Genomic DNA, 20,472 nt, shown 5'->3' on the forward strand with positions numbered 1-20,472 from the left:
CCAGATGATGTAGCTCAGCTGCTGAGCGATGATGGTGGAGGTCCTGGAGAGCAGCCAGCCAACTGCACACGTACTTCATCTTGTCAGAGTATTGGCACATCGGTGGCCAGACAATTTGTCCACATCCCTCTGTCGTTAGTTGCGCAAATAATAAATGCTACGTCACATAGGCAGTTACTACTGTAGAGACTCAAACCTTGATCTGCTGAAGTATTGTAATGTTACCGCTTTCGTTTGATCAATATAAAATAAAGAACGCTACAGATTCAGGTAAGAAGCACTGAAACCATGAAACCTGAAAATGTTACGGCAATCTTTAATATTCAGTAATATACAAGTGCCAAAAACATACAAACAGTAATATTTTAAAAATATAGTTCCATATAATTTATATTGTCTTGGCATAAATAAAAGCAGTGACTATTTACACATGTTGTAGACAAAACCAGTTCCTGTGGAAACATCAACGCGCTGTTCTTGGTAAAAATTTCTTATGCGTCATTCTCGCGTTGTTTTATTAATCCTCATCTCCTCCTCAGACACCGTTGGGGAACCTCCACCATAAAAACAGATTATCGTCAAATAGTGGACGATTTGTCCTCATGATATCAAGAGGGAGGTGAGAAATTGGAACACACTGCGCTTTTTCATTCATCAATTCTTGCCCTCTCACAGACCAGAAGCAGAGACATTGATTGCTGTGATGAATAATGTTACCTGCTGGCTTATTACGCAGTCATGTCCTGCTCAGGCCACATGGGCCTGGATTAATGTAATTTTCACCCGAGATATATCTCTAAGCTGCTTATTTCAGTCGAATGCTTTTAAGATCTTATGTGGAATGATTGCCAAGCAAGCTGGGACTCTTAGCAGTTGATTGTAAGGTGACAGTGCGATGAGAAGGGCTTTATCTCATTATGTGATCATGCTATACACCAAACCTGTGATAAATAATATGAATTTAAGTTGGAAACTCTTAGAAAGAGAGGTAACAACAAATACAGCCACACCCAAACAGTCTGAAGAAGGTAAATCTAGAGCGACAACTGCTGTTTATCTGTCTCCCATCTGTAATATCAGTGGTAAACATTAGTTCTGGTGTCATTTCCTCATAATTTAGGCCATTTTATGCCATTTTATACCAATGTTCAACAGTCATCCAGCCAGAATCTTAAAAGAGGCACATAGAGAAAAGTTCCTCCGTCCCCAGTTGCCTCAGCGTACTTAAGTGCCATGCAGCTAACAAAAAGAAACATGTCTAGTGTAAAAGGGCAACACTAATTAAAATCTAACTATATGAGAAATTACAACATATAAACAAAACACATCCATGATGGCAGCTGCATAAGAGCCTTCCCAGACATTTCCTATTTTCTTCTTTTCAGTGGAATGGATTGTTTGCGGGAATTTCTGCACACTGGCACAACTATGTGTGTGTGTGTGTGTGTGTGTGTGTTTAAGTATGATGATCAACTGCATTTTAGCTTATTCAGAGAGATGGAGAGAATGAAAACTATTCTAAAGTGTTATCAAGTTGAGCGTTGCAGAGTCAGTGCGGTGGCCCTCGCCGCCTGTTCTCCAGCTGAGTCAGTCTGTCCTCCCTGCCCTGAACATGCTCCGCCCCCACTCTGTGAGCCGTTTCCATGGCAGTGATGTCGAGGTGGGCGTACCTGACGGAGCCCTCTTCTGGGTCGGGAAATCAGTGGTGAAGGGGGAGATGAGACAGAACATTAACATTTCTACAGTTTGACACAGGTTCTTTAACATTGTCACATACAGGAAAAACATGCTATGTAATGTAATTCTTTGACCCTTTAGTAACTCAACCTTACACCATTTTCTGAAGACAACATTTTCCTAACTGATGGTGCTGTTGATATATCTGTCAAGCATTTTCCAGTGATTTAAAAATCCATCAAATTACTTTTAAATTAGGATGATACCTTTTAATTTGCCAGTTCACACCTTTTTAATACATTTAAACCATTTGTTAATACTTTGTGTCACTGTATAATTCTTCATTTTTATAATGCTTCATTTTCACCATCCAATGTGTGATTATGCTCCATAAATTAGGCTCTTAAGTAGCAATAAAAATTAAATTAAGGTCTGTTTGTCATGAATAAATTGTCTGTCTGTACTTAGTGATAGTGGTACTTAGTTGCTGCAATAAAAACACATTTTCATTTCCATATGCTTTTTTTTTTTTTTTTTTTTAAAGCTGATAGAGAGACAGATGCAAGCGGGAAAATAAACAGCAGTTGCATGATACCCTCAACCAAACCACATGTAAATTTGCATATGTTTTAGTAAGAATCAGTTCACAGACTGCTTGAATAGTTAACAAATTTACCACCCTGCCAGTGACCGGCAAGTGCATGAGACAGACATTGTTGGCAAAGCATCAGAAAACTTTTTTTTCTATATTTCAGTAATATTTTCCTCAGCCATCGCTGTGGTTTATACCCCTCCATAAATGTGCACAGTGTGTCACATACTTCTACACATAATGCTGTACATGCTAATAATGCATTAAGCCTATGGGTGGCAGAAACGTTGGATGCAAAAGCTGACATAAAGGCAATATCACAGAGGACATAGAGAAGGAAGAAGCACCAGGAAAAGACAAACAGATCCAAAATGGCCGTTTAAGGCTCGGTGTTCTTACTGGGTCTGCAGAGTTGCAAAGTGTTACCTCTGACAGCACTATGCAGACTGGAGACTGGGGCTGAGCCGGCCTCATGCAGGTCCAGCTCTGTGTACAGGAGCTCTCTGTTAGTTTTAGCCGGCAGGGGGCTAATTGGGATGTTGACATAATTAATAGTGCTGTCACTGTGGAGCCCAGCGTCCAGGAACACAGAGGCAGGAGCTTCATGGGGAGACTGGAACAAACCTGAAGGAAAAATCCAAAAGAGGAGCTGTTAAAGTGGCTGCACAGATGACCCAGGGCCAGAACGATGAAGTGTCGATTTGTCATCAGAAAGCTAACCTTGATTAAGAAGAAACCTACCTGAAAAACATTAGTCATTACAATGGATTAATCAGAAATGAAGTAATTCTCTTACCACCGGCTGATGTTGGCCTATACATGCTCAGTGTGGTAGGCAGAGGTGGAGGGGCAGAGGGAGGCCGAGAGGGCAACGACTTCTTCAGACCTGCCAACTTATTACCAACATCCACACTGTCGTCGTGTTCCTCTCTGACACAGAGAGGAGGATCTGAGGAGCACAGGAGGTTTTGACACTGATTCACTTTAATTCACAGTCACACAGTAAAGGCCGCTGATGGAATCACTTTAGTGATAAAACAATGCCTAAATACTGCATTATAAGAAAGTTCTTCATTAAAAATCTTGCTTAAGTAAAAATATAAATCAGCAAATAAGAGTAAGGTTATTCCAAAGAATGACATATGGCTTTCTTCCAGTCTGGCTTTCCACTTTACTTGAAACACATCATCAGGAAACCACAGCTACAGTTACAATGTATTATATGAATTGGGCTGATGCTTCCATGTCCAAACCTTAACAGACTGTAAGTCACTCTACAACCTGACTTGTCATTTCGTAAATGTGAAATCTTCAAATCAAAGTGGTCATCATGCAGCAGAATGGCCCCTGTCAGTGTCCGTTATTTAATTATCACTCACACATAAACATGTTAACGGCACAGGTCATTTTAACTGTCTTTAGAGTAATTAAGTGTTGAAATAACTACAGCTGTCAAATAAATGCAGTGGAGTAGAAGTATAAAGTAAAATAAAAATGGAAATATGCATGTACCTCAGAATTTTATTTAAGACACATGCACAACGTTGCATTCACAAACACACCTCTTGTATCTGCAGAAGGTGAGAGGCCCGATGCCGGTGAGTTGGGAACCTACAAAATAAATCACAACATAATTTCAAAGATTTTATCTTGAAGCACTCATGAAATTGGTTCACGTTTCTACAATTTATTCCTTTCTTCTGTATCACTTTAAAATAAATAAGCTTGTTTATTAACTGATTTATTTCTTATGAATTCAGCGTTTCATGTGTGTGTAAGAGGAAGAGTGTGATATTTCTTTCTTCAAGTGTCACCCAGTCTTGCTTTAGACATACAACAGCTCTCTTCTATGGCTCCTGAGTGACACGAGCTAAAACAGGCAGATAAAATCTCACCTGAGTCAAGCATCTGTTCCTCGCTGACCGCCACTGCTCCGGTGTAATGTAGTTGTCCAAACCATCATTGCACTAGGCGGGGAGACAAGAGAGGTTATCATCGAGGCAGGGTTAATTGTTTCTCACTGCAGCATTCAATATTGTTACCGGCTAAAAAGGAAAACAGCAACTTTTCAGACCCATGAAGAAGAAATTCTCAGCAGGTGTGGGCAGAGAAGCAGCTTAGAGAGGGACTGATAAGAAGAAAGAAGGAAGGGGTGGTGGGCGAGGGTAGAGAAAAGAGGGTGGTATAGAGCCGAGAGGACAAGCTGACATCTTTAGAGGTGGCAGACAGGAGACAAAGGGATAGCTGGCTCAGACATGAGAAATCTCTGACAGCGTGTCCCAATTTAACATTTTCTCCTGCCCACAGCAGCTATTAACACAGCAGGCCGGAGCTTCAGGAATATTATCTGTCACACGGTTTGTTTCAACGGACATAATACAACTTGTGGAATCAGGCATCGTCTCATTACCCGACATGAAAGGTATGTCGCTTTTGCCACATTGAACTGCTGACACTTCAGAGCTGAGGAATGATGAATAAAGAAATCTCATTTGTGTTTCATAGCACAAGATTCTCCTCTCTGAGGGTTTCTGTTGGTTTCATCACTACTCGTTAACTTTCTCTGTCCCCTTTTGCTCTCCCTCTTGCCAGCACACACACATGCAGTATAATGAACATGCACGTGTACACACACACACACACACACACACACACACACACACACACACACACACTCCTACTCAAGCTGTCAGAAATCACAAGACATGCTGCTCCCTCTCCTGCTCGGATGATACTCTCCTCGCTACAACGGGGAAGCACTTTTCACAACCCATCAGAAAATTAATTAGACACAATGTGGAGAAGTCTCCTCTGAGAGCTTTTGAGGTTGCAGACTAAAGTATCAAAGGGAAAACAACAGCGGCTCTAGACAGGTTTTTGATGGAAACCCACACCTGCTTTTTTACAATTGTTGTTTTCCTATATTTGTGGTTCTGGGGCTCAGCGGGTGGTTCTGTCACCTCGCAGTGAGGAGGACCTGGCTTTGATTCGCCGTCACTTCTGCCTGGTGTTTGAATCTTATCTCACCACGTCTCCACGCCCCGTGGGTTTCAAACCAAAGACGTCCAAAGTCACTTGGACCGAGGACTAAACTGGCCATATGGCAGTGACTGAGGAGGCATGCTGTGACTGCAGGAGGACAGCCATACCGCACATGCTCAGTTAATTTCATAACCTGTATTTTTTGTCATACTGTCCTGACATTTTGTATGAATTCATCAAAAGCACAGGATGTCCTGTCATGGCTGATAGGGTGGGGACGGTTGCAACAAGTTGTTGTAACCGTCCCCCAAGCTAAGCAGCCATGACCACACAACCGTATGTTTCAACATTTGTGATTCAGAATAGGCAAAATATGCAGCTAATATTGTCCCGCAGCACAACAGATGCAGCAATTATTGCTCATTTCAATGCATGAGAGAATAGAAACAAGTTATTTTGGGAATTATTTTGTAGCCTCAAGGTTGACCTATGTTCTATACAAAAACACTAAATTCAATAACTGTTCTTTGATAAATATTGCTAAATAAATAACAATATTATGATAGTGTAAATAAATAATACCATAATACTATTGTAACACAATGGATATTTTCAGAATATTATGTTGCAACCATCCCTGATTTGTGTTGCAACCGTCCACAGGGTTGGGGTAAGTTGCAACATCTGAATTCTTCCGTTCAAATAAACTTTGTGGATAATATGTCACATGTAATCATCTTTACATGGTATGGGCAATTAGCAGACAGATGCCAGTTTAATATATAAAGGTTTGGCTGGTCTAGTCTAAATACTGTAGTCTCTCCCTAACCATGGTACAGTGTAATGATTTATGATGCTGGTGATCCTCAGGTTGAATCACAGTATGTTTTATAGAGAAATGATTATATTGCTGTTTTTCTGCTCCTGTGCTGAGGTCTGCTCAGCATTTTGCAGTGTTATCAACCGCTACATGAGCCTTTAAGGCATTGACTAGTGTAAATCACATTTACAAAGCCAGCCACCCAAGTGACTCATTAGGCTGAATAGCAAGTAGCAGTGTGTAAGTGAATAGGGCAGATAATTGCTGCTTGAACTGCTGGTGCATCAGTAGCAAACACTGCAGAATTATATGACGAGGGCAAAAGTTAAAATGACTGCAAAGGCCAAACAGAAGAAAACTGCATTAGAGTAGTAGAGCCTCACCGAGACTGCCTTAAAGACATTTACTGTGCAAATGTTGTACAATCTACAGTCCAACCTACGGCCTGAGAAATTACCACAGAGATAAATCCACATCTCTGACATCATCAACAAAAACCAAACATTGCTAGCTTCAACTGCTTTCCTTATAGATTTATCCTCTTTTATTTTACACATTCTTTCTGTGGAGTTTCTTTTATATGTGGACTTTGTGACCACTGTGAAGTGCATTTCCCAAGTGTTGCATGAGAGAGTGCTCTATTTGATGTAATTATAAACTTTCCCTGATGAAGGTCAAGTGGTGAGAGTGAGAGCTTCAGATAGTACTTCAGAATATGTAGTACATTTATCTTTCAGCCACAGCTACTAGCTACTTTGTTCAATCAAGATTTTACATAAAAACATCTGATAATCTTATAATGCACTTTAATTGATAATGATCAAACCAGTGGATTCTAACCTTTTTTTGGTTTGTGACACAGCAGTGTGTAGTTGAGGCCTCTTGCCATCATGAGATGTCTCTGAGCAGTTCCACCTGAGAGTGACTTCAGATGGTTTCATTCGAATAACTGACACCCAAAGAGGTCAAATTGCTTCATATTTCACAAGAAAGCAAAGATAAGAGAAAAGTTTGAAAAAAAAAAAACGTATTTTTTCCTTCCTCTCTTTCAAACACCACCAGATTTATTTATAATATCAGTCACAGGGACTGTTTTTCTGCTGATTGACTACTTCTACTTTTGATACTTTGAGTACATTTAGCTGTAAACAACTGTCTATGCAAGTAGGATTTTAAATGCAGGACTTGTACATGTATTGAAGTTTATTAGTACTGCATGTCCACCGGAGTAACTCCCAAATCCATTACTGCAAAAACATACGAGCTACGTCTTCATTTTCGTTGCTGAGTGACAGCAAAGATGGAAACAGAGGTCTTGCTCCAGGATCATCTACAGCAGAGTCTCACTGAGGCTGCTCCACTCTAATACAGCAAAATGTCTGTGACAGCAGGAGCCAACTCAGTAACTTCAGCAATATCACTCGTACCCGCCCCGGCTCTTTTCTCTTCCCTCAAGATCCAAATCACAATTCTACCAAGGAGCTCACCCTCGCTTATCAGCACAAGAGATAGATACATAAAATCCCCTTTTTATTAGCACAAGAATGAAAAAATATCACTGTGGGCTCAATAAATGTGAGCAGGCACATTAAAGAGAGATTTGCATCTGTGGGAGCAAACCCAAGAGCTGGAGTAAGTGATTAGCATGATTTGCAAACATTTTGTTTCATTTCATTACTTAATGCAAACGTTAGCATGGAAACAAAAGTCCTAAAGAGAACCTGAAGGATTTCTCTACGATGCTGCCGTTCAATGACAGAATCTTATTTATTAATCATTGTTTACATTTTCTTGGATTATACTGTATTGTAATGTTATGAAACAAATCGCCTCAGGGTGATTAGACTCTAGAATTATAATTAAGAGAAGCTTAGTTTCTCTGCTCCTTTTAATAGAGGCTGAGTGAAATGTCTGTAACTGATGTGATCCAATTTCTGAACCGGGGTTTTAGGTTCAAAGAGGATTCAAGACATGATACTCCCTCTGATGTGCTGCATCCTGCCATTCTGTTGGTTGACTGGTTGATTGATTTATTGATGTAACCTATATGGTGTGAGACTGCCAGTACCTGTGTTTCTTCACAAACCAGGCCTCCGGGCACCATCGGGGGTCTGGCTGTGGACCTCCCCTCGCTGTCCACAGAGGGCGCCCTCTCACCGCCCCAGGAATGCGCAAGCTGCATCATGTCCTGATGCTGAGCCCTCGGTCCTGTGGGGCTGCTGCACAACCCCTGACTACCCTCTCCATCCCCACTGTTCCTGCTGACTCTGCCCAGCTCAGGTAGTGCTCCATGGGCTGAGGTTTCCCTCAGGGACAGAGTCTGGAGGAGACTCCTGGGGGTATCATAGCGTAGTCTGAGCAGGCTGGGGATCTGGTACTCCTCACTGTGCCGACCAGATGCACATGAGCTGGATTTGGAGGCAGCAGAACTGTGTTCTGGGGTGAGTGTGGACTGAGAAGGAGAAGGAGGAGGAGGAGGAGGAGAAGAGGGGGGAAGAATAGAGAGAGGTGAAGAAGGAGGAGGAGGAACAGGTAGGCTAGCCACAGAGCCAAACTCCTCCCCTCCTCCCTGGCTGGCCGTGTCCAGACTCCCTGTACACGAGGAGCAGCTCCCTGAGTAAGACGACTGGCTGCCTGTCGCTATCCCAATCCCACTGTCTAAGGAGCTCTGCCGTCCGCTGTCATGGAGACCACGAGGATGGGGTTGGGCAGAGGATGGGCGAATCCCAGCACCTCCCATCACAGCAGCGTAAAGCCGATCATCTGAACTGGCCAAGGCCTTCACCGTGGAGGAACTGGAAGCTGTCTCGTTGGAGAGGTGTGGTCTAGCTAACGGCTCCACCCTAAACGGAAGTCTGCTTCCATAGCTCGTGTCTGATTGGCTGGAGGACGAGCTGGAGATGCTGCTGCGGTCGTCCCCGGCAACAGATGTGCTGCAGCTGTAAGTGGAGGCTGAGGAGGCAAGAATTTATATTATATTATATTATTTCTTTATGAGACGCAAATGCAAACAATTAAATGCATCCGTATAAACCAACCAGAAAGTTAAACCGCTGTTTACAGAACATTTAACTCATTATATATAAATCATGTTTTTAAGTTGGCTCAGGGTGCAAAATTTTATGACCCTGCAGAATCAGTTTTCAGTCAACTGTCCTCATTTGAGGTCGTCTACAGGTGTTTCTATGCAGCGAGGACAGAAATGATTAAGTTTTTTTTTCCCTCAAACTCTCTCAGAGCTTTAGAGTTAATCAGCAAAAATTAATCATGGGACCCCTGACAACACTGAGCCTCACACCTCTGAATAATATACCCACATTATTGAAAATAAATGACAAAAACTTGCCCAGAATGTCTTCATAAATACAGACGAGTGATTAAGCCTTTGTGTGGACAGAATGCCAGCAAGGCCGAGCATACAGATGAGCGCAATGATGAGTCAGAAATTCATGATTTAAAGTTCTGAGGGCCTTGAGATAAGGCATACTGTCACTCGGATGCATTACAGAGTGCTCATGTGTAGATGCTCATACATACTCATGTATACCGTGAGGTGAAGTTTAGAGAATAACGTACCTGTGCTGCTCGCGAGGCTGCAGTGAGACAACATGCTGAGTCTCTTCTCCAGCTCTGATGCCTCCTGGCTGATTCGCTCCTCTGCTGAAGCTGGGTCAGCATTGGGATCTGCTATATACACATATGACACACAGCACATAGAGACATACATGAACACACAAAGAGCACAAACTATCATGCAACATAACAACACGATCTACCTTGTTACATTTTAAATAAAGTTTAATACTGAAGCTCTCCACCTTAACACGCTGTGACAGTTTCATATCACCATTTCACACCACAATTTCCCCCGGACATGGGTTTAATACATGTTTATTTTATATCTATGCTGAACATGAACACAGTGGCTGGTGTTTTCCTATTGAACACAATACAATAACTTTTACCATTACAGTAGCAAATACTGAAATCCCCATTAGAGATTATACACTGTTTATCCTAGAGGCTGTGTCATGAAGCTGTTGAACCGTGTGGAAGTTGTTTATGAAATATTTAAATCTGTAAAATGGGGGAATATAATCAAATGAATTCCCTTAACCAAACATATACACTAGCATACAAACTAAACTATTAACTAAATATCCATGATAAAACATGTAGCATAATATCATATAGCACATATAGATCCTGACTGTAGCTGAAATGGTCTTTGAAACATGAATGAATCCCCTGCAGTTATAGTGACTTCTCTTTTAATAAAGGCAAAATGATGAAAACATATTTCAGAGTACTACAATGTCACTTAGAAATGTGCATCTAATATACCTATATATATATTATAAATATATATGTATGAGTCTTGTATGTGTTGCTGTCAGCATTAGTATGCAAGGCCCTATAGGGGCAGCATGCAGGTTAAAAAAAATTTAAACTGCAGCTTCCCTCACACATTCCCTCACATACTGTGAGCCAACCTGTGTCAGTCTGCCCGGGGGCCCACTGTAACCCCGCGACATTCAGTGCTGTGAAGCAGCTATAATTAGTGCAGACTAGCAACGTTAGCAAATGTTACCTGACACCGCACATAGTGTAGTGAAGAAACTTGGCATCTGCACGTTAGCATTAGCTGCTGCAATCCAGGGGCAGCGATCCAAGGGTTAGGTTGTTGACACCTATACACACAAACACCCTGACCCACTGCAATGCGTGCACACTGGCAAATGCAAACCTTCAAAGCCATGACTCCCCCCTTTACACTCACTCGCCTCTAAAGCATGTACTGTATATATAGCAGGCATTAAGTGTGTAATTGGCAGGATTTTACAGTAAATTGATGTTCCAACAGATAGTCGAGGCGCCTATAACCTCCTTTGGGAGATATTACATTTACAAGCTGGTGGAACAGTTGGAAACACACTCACACACATGGCAGACGTCAGAGGCTGATGCATATAGTAGCACTCCTATAAGTTCTGCTTTGTGAAATATGTTTTTATCATTTTGCCTTTATTAAAAAAGAAGTCACTATAACTGCAGGGGATTCATTCATGTTTAAAAAAGACCATTTCAGCTACAGTCAGGATCTATATGTGTGTGTGTGTGTGTGTGTGTGTGTGTGTGTGTGTGTGTGTGTGTGTGTGTGTGTGTGTGTGTGTGTGTAAATGTGTGTGTAAATGTGTGTATATACAGTGTGAAATGTAGTTGAATGTGAGTTCGGAAAAGGAAAAGGAAACTTTTTTTTTTACTAGAAAACTCCACATGTCACCTTTAAGTTCAGGACTTGAGTAAATAGAGTTACTGTTCCAAAACTGCACACTAAGTGTTTAGAGATACAGAGCAAGCCATCAGTGTGTTGAATAAGACAAGCGTTTGAGATGATTTTCTGGAGTCCTTCTGCAGTTGAGAACTCGCTGACAAGCAATAAATAAATAATGCTACATAGACTTAACTTGACAGGAACATCAAAATATAATGGATGGGAAAACTAGGTACAGGTCAAAAATAATCAGATACTATCATATCTTTAAAAAATAACTGACTGTTAAAAGCGTGTGTGATTCAACAGTGGCAGTAGCTGAAGGCTGAAATGTCTCTTTTTCTCATAGTCTGCTGTTATAGTATTAAAAATTTAAAAGCTGGAGGAAGTTGTAGATTTTTCTCAATGTTGGCATCCATCTTTATCTTTTGCAATTCCATTTAAGTGCATATGTCAAAAAACAGACCCTGAGGCATACTGTATCCATGTGAGTGGATACAGTATGAAAACATTCCCACAGTGGAGTGTGCTTATCTCCATTTCTCCTCAAAGGTATCATAGAGTTGTCAGACCCTCAGTATGTGTCCTGTACAACTTTTCTCTTTCTGACTGTCACTAAACCATCTGTCTCCCTATCTGTGGTCTCAGAAATGCCTGTGAAATTAGCAGTGTGTTACAATAGCACACAAGTCACACAGAAAGGCATGACCCTTTAAACCACACACTGACCCCTGGGGCTTTAAGCATGTGCTGTTTCCGTTAGCATGACGCCAGGCACAAATGCTAAACATGCACACTAAACAGGCAGTAAACCTTTCTAATGGAAGTCACAGAGTCACATACCAACACGATTGATCATTTTGGTTCAGTTGGATGTCTTTTGCAACTATGGTAGTTGCACATTCATTCTTGAATCTGCAATTATTTTGCAATTTTAACCAATTCTGTTTGCAATTTGTGTGTGTGTTTATGCAAGTATGTGTGTGTTCACCTGGCAGGGAAGGTCGCAGGCCATGCGGGGCCCTGCTGGGGGTGATGCCCCTGACCATGCAGTCAAACAGGAAACTGATCTGCTCTCCTTCTGAACAGGACAAGAAGAAAACACCAGCCCCTGGGAGAAAGATGGGAAAGAAACAAAGAAAGCAGCATAGATCAGATATAATTAGCAGTAAAATTAAGTAAACAGTATGTCAGATGGCAGAGGTAAAAGCTGTAGTAAATGCATAATATAGCGTAAAAGCACATTTTTGAGTAAGGCCAAACAATATTCCGAGAGGTTCAGAAGGCTGCTGCAAAGGCAAGGCTGTTCTTTGAGCCAGCAGCAACCTTTTCTTCTAAAGGTTACATAAAACGTCTATCAATTCATCCCCCTCTCGCCTATCACGCCCACACAGAGGTAAGAGTCTGTGAAAACACGAGACAAGCAACAACAAAAAAAAGAAAATCATGACACGTCAAAAGCTCACATAGTGCATAATGGAGATATTGAAACGACAACCCTTACTCAGGAGTTCAGACCAAAAAAAAAAATCTTTGTTCTCATGGAGCTGAGTTTGCTGCTAATAAAAGAGAAAAAACAGCTGAGGAGGGAGAAGACTGTTGAAATATTTCTTTAGAAAAATAACATCTGAGTCAGTTTTTTTGTTTGTTTAAATGGAACATTTAAGCAACATTTTACTATTAAACTTTACTTACTCTACTTTCTTTTATTAAGTGTGTCATCCAGTGCTTTTAAAATAGAGGATTATTTAGCCCTTCAAGCTGAATACTTGTACTGTTTCTGGCCTGAATCATCAGTTAGCAATAAATCTAATGGAAGCCTTTTAGCTTCATTAGCCCTTATGTATTTAATAGTATTTTCTTGAGTCAGTGGAAAAGCTTGAACTGCTTATTGACTCATCAACCTAGTCCCGGTTTCACAATGAGCGGAGATGAAGTATGAAAATAACAGATAATATTGGTGCAAAGCCATTAGCTGAAATGATACTTGTACGAAACCTAGCATTTTACACAGTGAACATTTTTGACAGTAACTGTATAAAACTTATTTTTTTAAAAAAAGTAAAGATGTTCTGCTTCTTAATCCAGACAACTGATCTGAACTGATCGAGGGACTTTTGAGAAGTTGAATGAACAGAATCTCATTGGGTCCATTCTCCAAGTTCAGCCATGATTTTGTGCAGTGACAGCTTCAGAGACTGGCCAAAATAATAGAGACCCTTTACAATCTAGTGGTATCCTTGACAGTTGTACTTTTATGTATCCACATTCTGTAGACAGAGGTGCTCACCCAACTGTGGCCTGATTAATGTCCTAACCTTATTTCCCACTTTCCTCCATGCTTAGTGTATTTTTATGGATTTCACACCATTGTGAGATAGTTTAGCAGGGTGAGAGGTGTTTTGTAATATTTGTCCACACCATTTACGTCGAGGGTTAGCTGAATATCAGGAGGACTTCAATCGACACCTCTACCTCTCTCAGTTTCTGGAAACTGGACATTATAACCTTATTTGATGGGAAGATTTGTTGCACAACTGCTGTATTCGACGGCATTAGTTTTAGGTGTACCTTAAAAGGCAGCTAAATATATATGGGCTATGTGGGCTATGCCTGTATTGATATTCCTTTTCCTTTGTTGTATGCTTAAGTCAATTACATCACGCCTTCACACCTGCAAATTTTGGCTACTTGACTATATGGCAAAGTTCTTAGTGTATAGTAGCCTCTTGACAATTCCATCGCCGACATGGAGCAACGTTGGCAGACATTTGGAGTTGTTATTGTCTCCACCTGATAATTGTAAGTCCGATATTTCCCTTTCTTTTAGCTCTATTTTTGGTCTTCACCAACTTCTGAGGGAAATATCTGCTAACTTCAGTAGAGGAAAAGACGTGATAGAGACAAGAGTTAACATTGGTGTTGCTCTTGGCGCGTGAAGGAATGAAGTTTGATGCTGAACTCGCAACGTTTCTTCTAGACTGGTAACTAATCAGCTGTTAATGCTAACACTGGCTATGTTGCAAAAGCAAAACTTACAAATAGCTCCTTTAAGGTCTACAGGACAAGTTTAAGTATCACTCTGTGCTTGATTGATCAAAAGTTGTTACATGCATTGTATAACTCCTTAATAAATCCTACACTTTGCTCAGAGATTTTCAATTTGCCAATATTTCTATTTGTACATAGTGGAGTGAAATCAGGACTGCAGCTCTTTCTGCCCTTTCCTTTTTATTTGGTGTGAACAGACATTATCAGAGGCCTTGAGAAGCTTTTTCCCTTCAATTTTGGAACATTTTTTAGCCTTTATGGGGCAATGTCATCATTCTAGCATCATAACAAATAAGGATGTGTTGGGATGAAATAAGCTGCATTTCTCAATTTTCTGTCATTTTCTCAGAAGGCAATTTTTGGCAGTCGTACCTGCATTTTTTCATTTGTTATGAACACCAAAGGGCCTTGTTGGACCAGGACCTCATTTATTTCTCATAAATATGGTGGGTTCAGCCGCATGAGAGAAAGATCTTATTTTCTTATCATAACTATTGAAGCTGTGTATTTATATTTGTGATCTGTATTGAATATACAAAGAAGCAGCTTTTCTGTCAGATTACATGATGCAAACAAACTTTCTGACCGCTGGAGACTGCTGTTCATCTTATTTGTTCACACAGGCAGCTTGCAATGAATCAAAGGCAGGTGGATATGGTCTTAAAGATGTTTCACCCCTTATCCAAAGGAATTCAACACTTCAAACGACAGGTGGAGAGTCAGAGACATTTTAACCTCTGTGTGTTATTCACACCTTAATGTCAGATGAAGAAAGTTGCTGAGTTTGCCTTTTACTTTGTACTTGTAGAGGCCTTCTGATCTGGATGACTGAGAATCTGGATGAATAAATGGCTGCACAACATACCATGTAGTAGCGTAATACAAAGCACACTAGAACAACAGCCCCACACGTGCATCGGCATATTATTACACTGCGATATGAGACGTGTGATTGTGTGTGTCTTTATGTCCACTGTGGGATGTGGAAAGATTGCTGACGTAGCATGTCAGCTTAAAATTGTTTTATCTAGATCACAAGCCTTGACAGCCATCCAAACTCCACAGAGGATCATCCATTACCGTGTCTGCATGTGCGCTCTGAAGCCCACTGTGTGTGTGTGTGTGTGTGTGTGTGTGTGTGTGTGTGTGTGTGTGTGTTTCTGTGTATAACAGGGTCAACATGAACACGTGTGGACCTCATAAGGAAGAAAATATCCATCCAGCTAAGACACAGGCTCTTCTCCAAACATCAACCATTACAGAACACAGTGACCTCATTATCACATCGCATGGAAGCTGGAGCACTGATATCATTTTATATTGATGCACACTGCTGTACAGTGTGTGACGCTGCAACCAAAGTTTCCCAGTCCAGCACACATCCATGTAGGCTCCAGCTCAACTGATTACTGCCTGGTAAAAGGCTTTGCACAGCAGGACGGCCCACTGGCCCACAGGAGCAGTTGGTTGTCTGTAAGGGAGTGTCTGTGTGTGTGTGTGTGTGTGTGTGTGTGTGTGTGTGTGTGTGCGCGCGCACGCACGCGTGTGTGTGTGTGTGTGTGCATGCATGCGTGCTTGGCAGTAAAAAGGCTTGCCGTGTCACTGTGGTGTACATCTTCAACTCTGCAGCCAGAAACTGTATCGTCTGAGGCGCAGCTGACTTTCAAAGTGCAGCTGCAGCAGAGAGCACTGCGGCAGTCAAGGGTAAAATATTTTTATACAGCAGCATTAGATGACCAAGAGGTCCACTTACTGATTTGCTTGAGCAAAAAGGCCTCGAGGGAAATTAGGGAGCTGAGAGGGTAAAGAGTTATTTTATAAGATATTGGTTCAAAGTACTACTACTGTAATTATTCTGCACCATGTATTTGCACATCTCAGCTTTAGCAGTGATCATCGCTGTTGTACACAGGCTCAACCACTTTGTTCTTTTCAAGCATGTTTACACATGAGAGTAATTAAAGAACTCCTTTAATTACTGTCAGACCAACAGACTTTCTTTGCAAGGGTTTGTCATGTATAAGCACATCAGTATGTGGGTTTCTATGTATTCTAATCTTTTTGCATTAATTATCTGACCCTTGTCAGTTTCAAGACACCAACAGCAGCTTCATCAAGACACATATTGTTCATACATGTACATGTTCATATGAAATATAAAAAGAAAAAAAATATATTTGAGCTCAACCAACTTGCCATTTATCCATAAATCAATAAACAGAAAATTAATCAGTGCTTAATTTTTATAATTGATTAATAATTCACGTTATTTTTCAAACAAAAATGCCAAAGTGTGCTAGTTTTTGTTTGATAGTAAACTAAATATCTCTGGGTTTTGGATGTCTGTTTTGTGACATTTTACATTAGCATTTTTTTATCAATTGATAATGAAAATCACTGGTTGCAGGATTTAAAGTATATTATGGCAGAATTAGCATCCAGTTGTGTACTGTTTTTGCTGAGCCAAATAAATGTGGTTAATGATCAAATTGTATTGCATTAACAAAACACAGTGAGGCAGTGAGGCAGTGAGGCCTTTAATCAGCAGCATCTCTTGCCAAAACAGTCCTGTATTCACAATAGTCATGTTGACTGGTCCTATCAGAAAAAATACTGGTGGAAATAACATTAAAGGTCCCATATTGTATCAAGTATTATTTCTATGTCTTTTGATTATAAAGCTAGGTTCTATATTAATACTGTGAAAGTATCAAAGCCTCAGTCCACAGAGAAATGCACACAGCCTGTATTCAGACACTGAGCCTTAAAACCAGCCGTCAGGACTTCTGTAACTTTGTGATGTCACAACAAAGCAGTCACTGCTCTCAGCCATGTCCCAAGCCCTGCCCTCCTCTGCTATATTTTAATTTGATCACCCAGAAAACAGTCAGCCAATCAGCAGGGAGAGGCTCAGAGCCTCCTCTCTTCTGATTGGCTCAAGCTCCAGAGAGAAGCCTTGGAGAGGAGATGTAAAACTACACTAAGATGGTTATTGGTTCTTAAAACCTCTTCTTATGGATCAACACTTCAAAGGTGTAGTAAGTAAGTAAGTGAGTCAATAAGTCAGTAAGAAAGGACAACAAGCCAGCATGTACAATACAGGAGCCTGGAGATAGCAGTCATTACTGAAATTAATATTGACACCAGTGCTTTTCTTGCTATAGGACGTATGAAAATGTTAGCTGAGAGAAAAGACCCATTATAAAAAGACTGACATGACTAGTAGCAAAAATACTGGAGGAAAAGTCAACGCTTGAATGAATTTGTTTTTGTTGTTGTCTTCACAGCTCACTGCAAACAGCAGCACAGAGAGCTGGTGATTGAGAAAATAGGGTGCTGTGTCTATGATAAACAGAAAAAAAGAAAATCAGTTGCAAGAGGAAAGAGAGTCTGTGTGTGATTGGAAGTGTACTGATAAACAGTAGTGTGAAGTGTTTGTAGGGAAATTTGGGTAATGACTGAAACAAGTTAGAATCTGACTGTAAGCAGACAGGTTGGTTTGTAAATCTGCGAGTGAAACCAGACAACACTGTCAAGTGTCACATGTATTCACCAAATACAAATAAACAAGGAAAATGTAAACTAACACTCTGCTTTACCTCGCACTCATGCGAGGAATGTCACTTGCCGACTGGATTCTCACATCTCTCTTTCAGTCACTCTCTGTTTCTGCAGCCATGCCAAGAGGGCCTCTCTCTACTGCCCCTGTGGCTGCTGGGTAATATGTAGATGTGGTCAGGGAGAAGTCTTTGATTGGCCATGCAGCCAACATGAATTTTATGATTGGTGTGTGAGCACTTCAGGAGAGACTGGTATTTATAGATATGGCTCATCAGAACACTGAAATCAGAGCCTCTGGACCTCATGGTTATTCCTGTAGGAGCCATGAGTCTGCTTGCACACACACACACACACACACACACACACACACACACACACGCTCAGACAGATGTCCCATAAGTGCGAACAGCACAACACAACCATCTCCTAACTCTGGTTCATCTATAAAACTAAATATCTGTGAGGATGCACGATAGTTCTCGCTAATTAGCAGAACTTTCCCATGTACCATAAAATCATGAAAAGAGCAGCTGTTTGCACGTTAGTCATTAAATCCCCCATAATGTACAACAGTGCCCCATTAAACACTTTTCTTCTTCCCTGTGTCTGCCACACACACACACACACACACACACACACACACACACACACACACACACACACACACACACACACACACACACACACATCCCCACCCTAAAACATAAACTGCCTCTCATTCCTCAGATACATGTCCACATCAGCTGGACATTCAGAGGATATCTTAACCCTGGCAACCACACACACACACGCACTCACACACACACACACACACACACACACACACACACACACACACACACACACAGCATTATTTGGTGGGCAGGCATACAGAGTGGTGGGTTCATACATAGAAAGTAATTTCTTACAGGGATAGAGTTACTCTATAAACACCTACAATAAATCACAGATTGTCTAATTAATGTGTGAGTGTTAAGCGACAGATCTATTAACCTGTGAGCACTAAAGAGAAATTAAGAATCTGAGGATGACACACTGAAAAGTGGAATTGAGTCGACTGAGCTGCAGTGATTGTATATGACACGGGCAAAGTTACTTGACCCACATATGCAAGTGACAGGAACTAAATTATTGGGGTTTTTTTCTCTCCATGGTCAATCAATGTCCCGTCTTCAATGACTTACTGTATAAAACAACTTCATAAATATATAGTATTTGCGTTTTCTGTGAGAAAAAGAACAAATACAACCAGAGGTTCAACTTGACCAGTAAATCCATTTAGTCGCTCTCTGGAGCTTTTCATCAGATCCCATCTTGAGCCATGATTCTCGAAGATCATGTGATATGGTCAAAAGTAACAGAACAGCAACTAAACCTACCCAGGAGTGAGAACTGCTCAACTGCTGCTTCTACATTGATTTTTAAACCTCGGCCTTGAATCCAACGATGGGGACAAGACGTCCTTAAAGTAGATCTACAATTTCATGACAAATGGGCAAACGTCATCTACTGATGAAGATCAAGTAACATGATCAAAAGTTCTGGATCTTTTTTCCCATCTTACAGGGATTTTCTCGATACTTGAGGATAACCTTCGATTTATACAGGAAAAAAGCAACAAAATCTAAACATCTGATTCATTGAGTAAGAAAATATTTTCACACTGAACCCAGCATGTTTGTATTCCTCTGTCAGGAATCAGTAATCTATGTTTGCAAGATGAGTACAATAGCCTGTGTCTACATGTGGAACAACAGTGTTAGCTGAGGAGATCTGAGTAACACTGCATATTCAAAATGCAACATGTCTTGGTGTCTGCAATGACAGACTTCTTTGATGAGAACATATAAAGAAGCTCTTTTATTCTGAAGGACTGACATCACTGAGGTTCTGGTAGAAGTTTCTCTGATCTTGCATCATGTAGGTTCAGCCGGTAGACCACAAAACAACAACAAGACAGAGTCAGAGTGCAAGTGCTGCACATCGCCCATAGCCACTCTTCAGCTGGTAATGTTAAATCGTTGCCCTTTATGGCTGCAGGCTGTTTGTGTAACTTCACACACAGCAAGAAAAAAAAAAATCCAAGTCCATCAGTTACTTACAGTATCCACAGCGAGTCCCCCCCTCGAACACGAACCCATTCGGCACAGCACCATATCGACGCAACGCAGACAACTTCCAGTGGCCAATGACCACAGGAGGGAGACCTCTGGTGAGGACCAACAGGTTGTTGCACAGGTGGAGGGAGGCGGGGCCGCTTTCCAGCTTGGTGCCCGGTTCGACATTGACACTGAACCTGTGGACTGAAGCAGAGAGAGAGAGAGATAGAGAGAGAGAGAGAGAGAGAGATGGGGGAATGAAAAGGTTGTAAAGAAAGACAATTGAAGTATCATTGATCATAAAGCACATCCATCACACAACAGATGAGGTGCAACATGAAAATAAACCATCCGTGCATCACACACACACACTCACACACACACACACACACACACACACACACACACACACACA

At 41.1% G+C, this 20,472-nt stretch overlaps 1 protein-coding gene across 1 annotated transcript in view; it reads right to left on the minus strand.

The window, feature by feature from the left end:
- Positions 1-395: 395 nt before the first annotated feature.
- Positions 396-20,472, minus strand: part of LOC111217891 (protein Dok-7-like) — a 27,039-nt gene continuing 6,962 nt past the window's right edge. Inside the window, exons 5-13 of the mRNA XM_022739912.1 lie at positions 20,061-20,261; positions 12,338-12,457; positions 9,648-9,755; positions 8,140-9,023; positions 4,165-4,236; positions 3,832-3,880; positions 3,066-3,218; positions 2,708-2,893; positions 396-1,686 (exon numbers count right to left, since the gene is read on the minus strand). Coding sequence (XP_022595633.1) covers positions 1,550-1,686; positions 2,708-2,893; positions 3,066-3,218; positions 3,832-3,880; positions 4,165-4,236; positions 8,140-9,023; positions 9,648-9,755; positions 12,338-12,457; positions 20,061-20,261 — 1,910 coding nt within the window. The 3' untranslated portion in view covers positions 396-1,549. The remainder of the gene's footprint in view (positions 1,687-2,707; positions 2,894-3,065; positions 3,219-3,831; positions 3,881-4,164; positions 4,237-8,139; positions 9,024-9,647; positions 9,756-12,337; positions 12,458-20,060; positions 20,262-20,472) is intronic.

Source organism: Seriola dumerili, unplaced genomic scaffold (assembly GCF_002260705.1).
Source record: "Seriola dumerili isolate Sdu_G_001 unplaced genomic scaffold, Sdu_1.0 BDQW01000050.1, whole genome shotgun sequence".
NCBI lineage: Eukaryota > Metazoa > Chordata > Actinopteri > Carangiformes > Carangidae > Seriola > Seriola dumerili.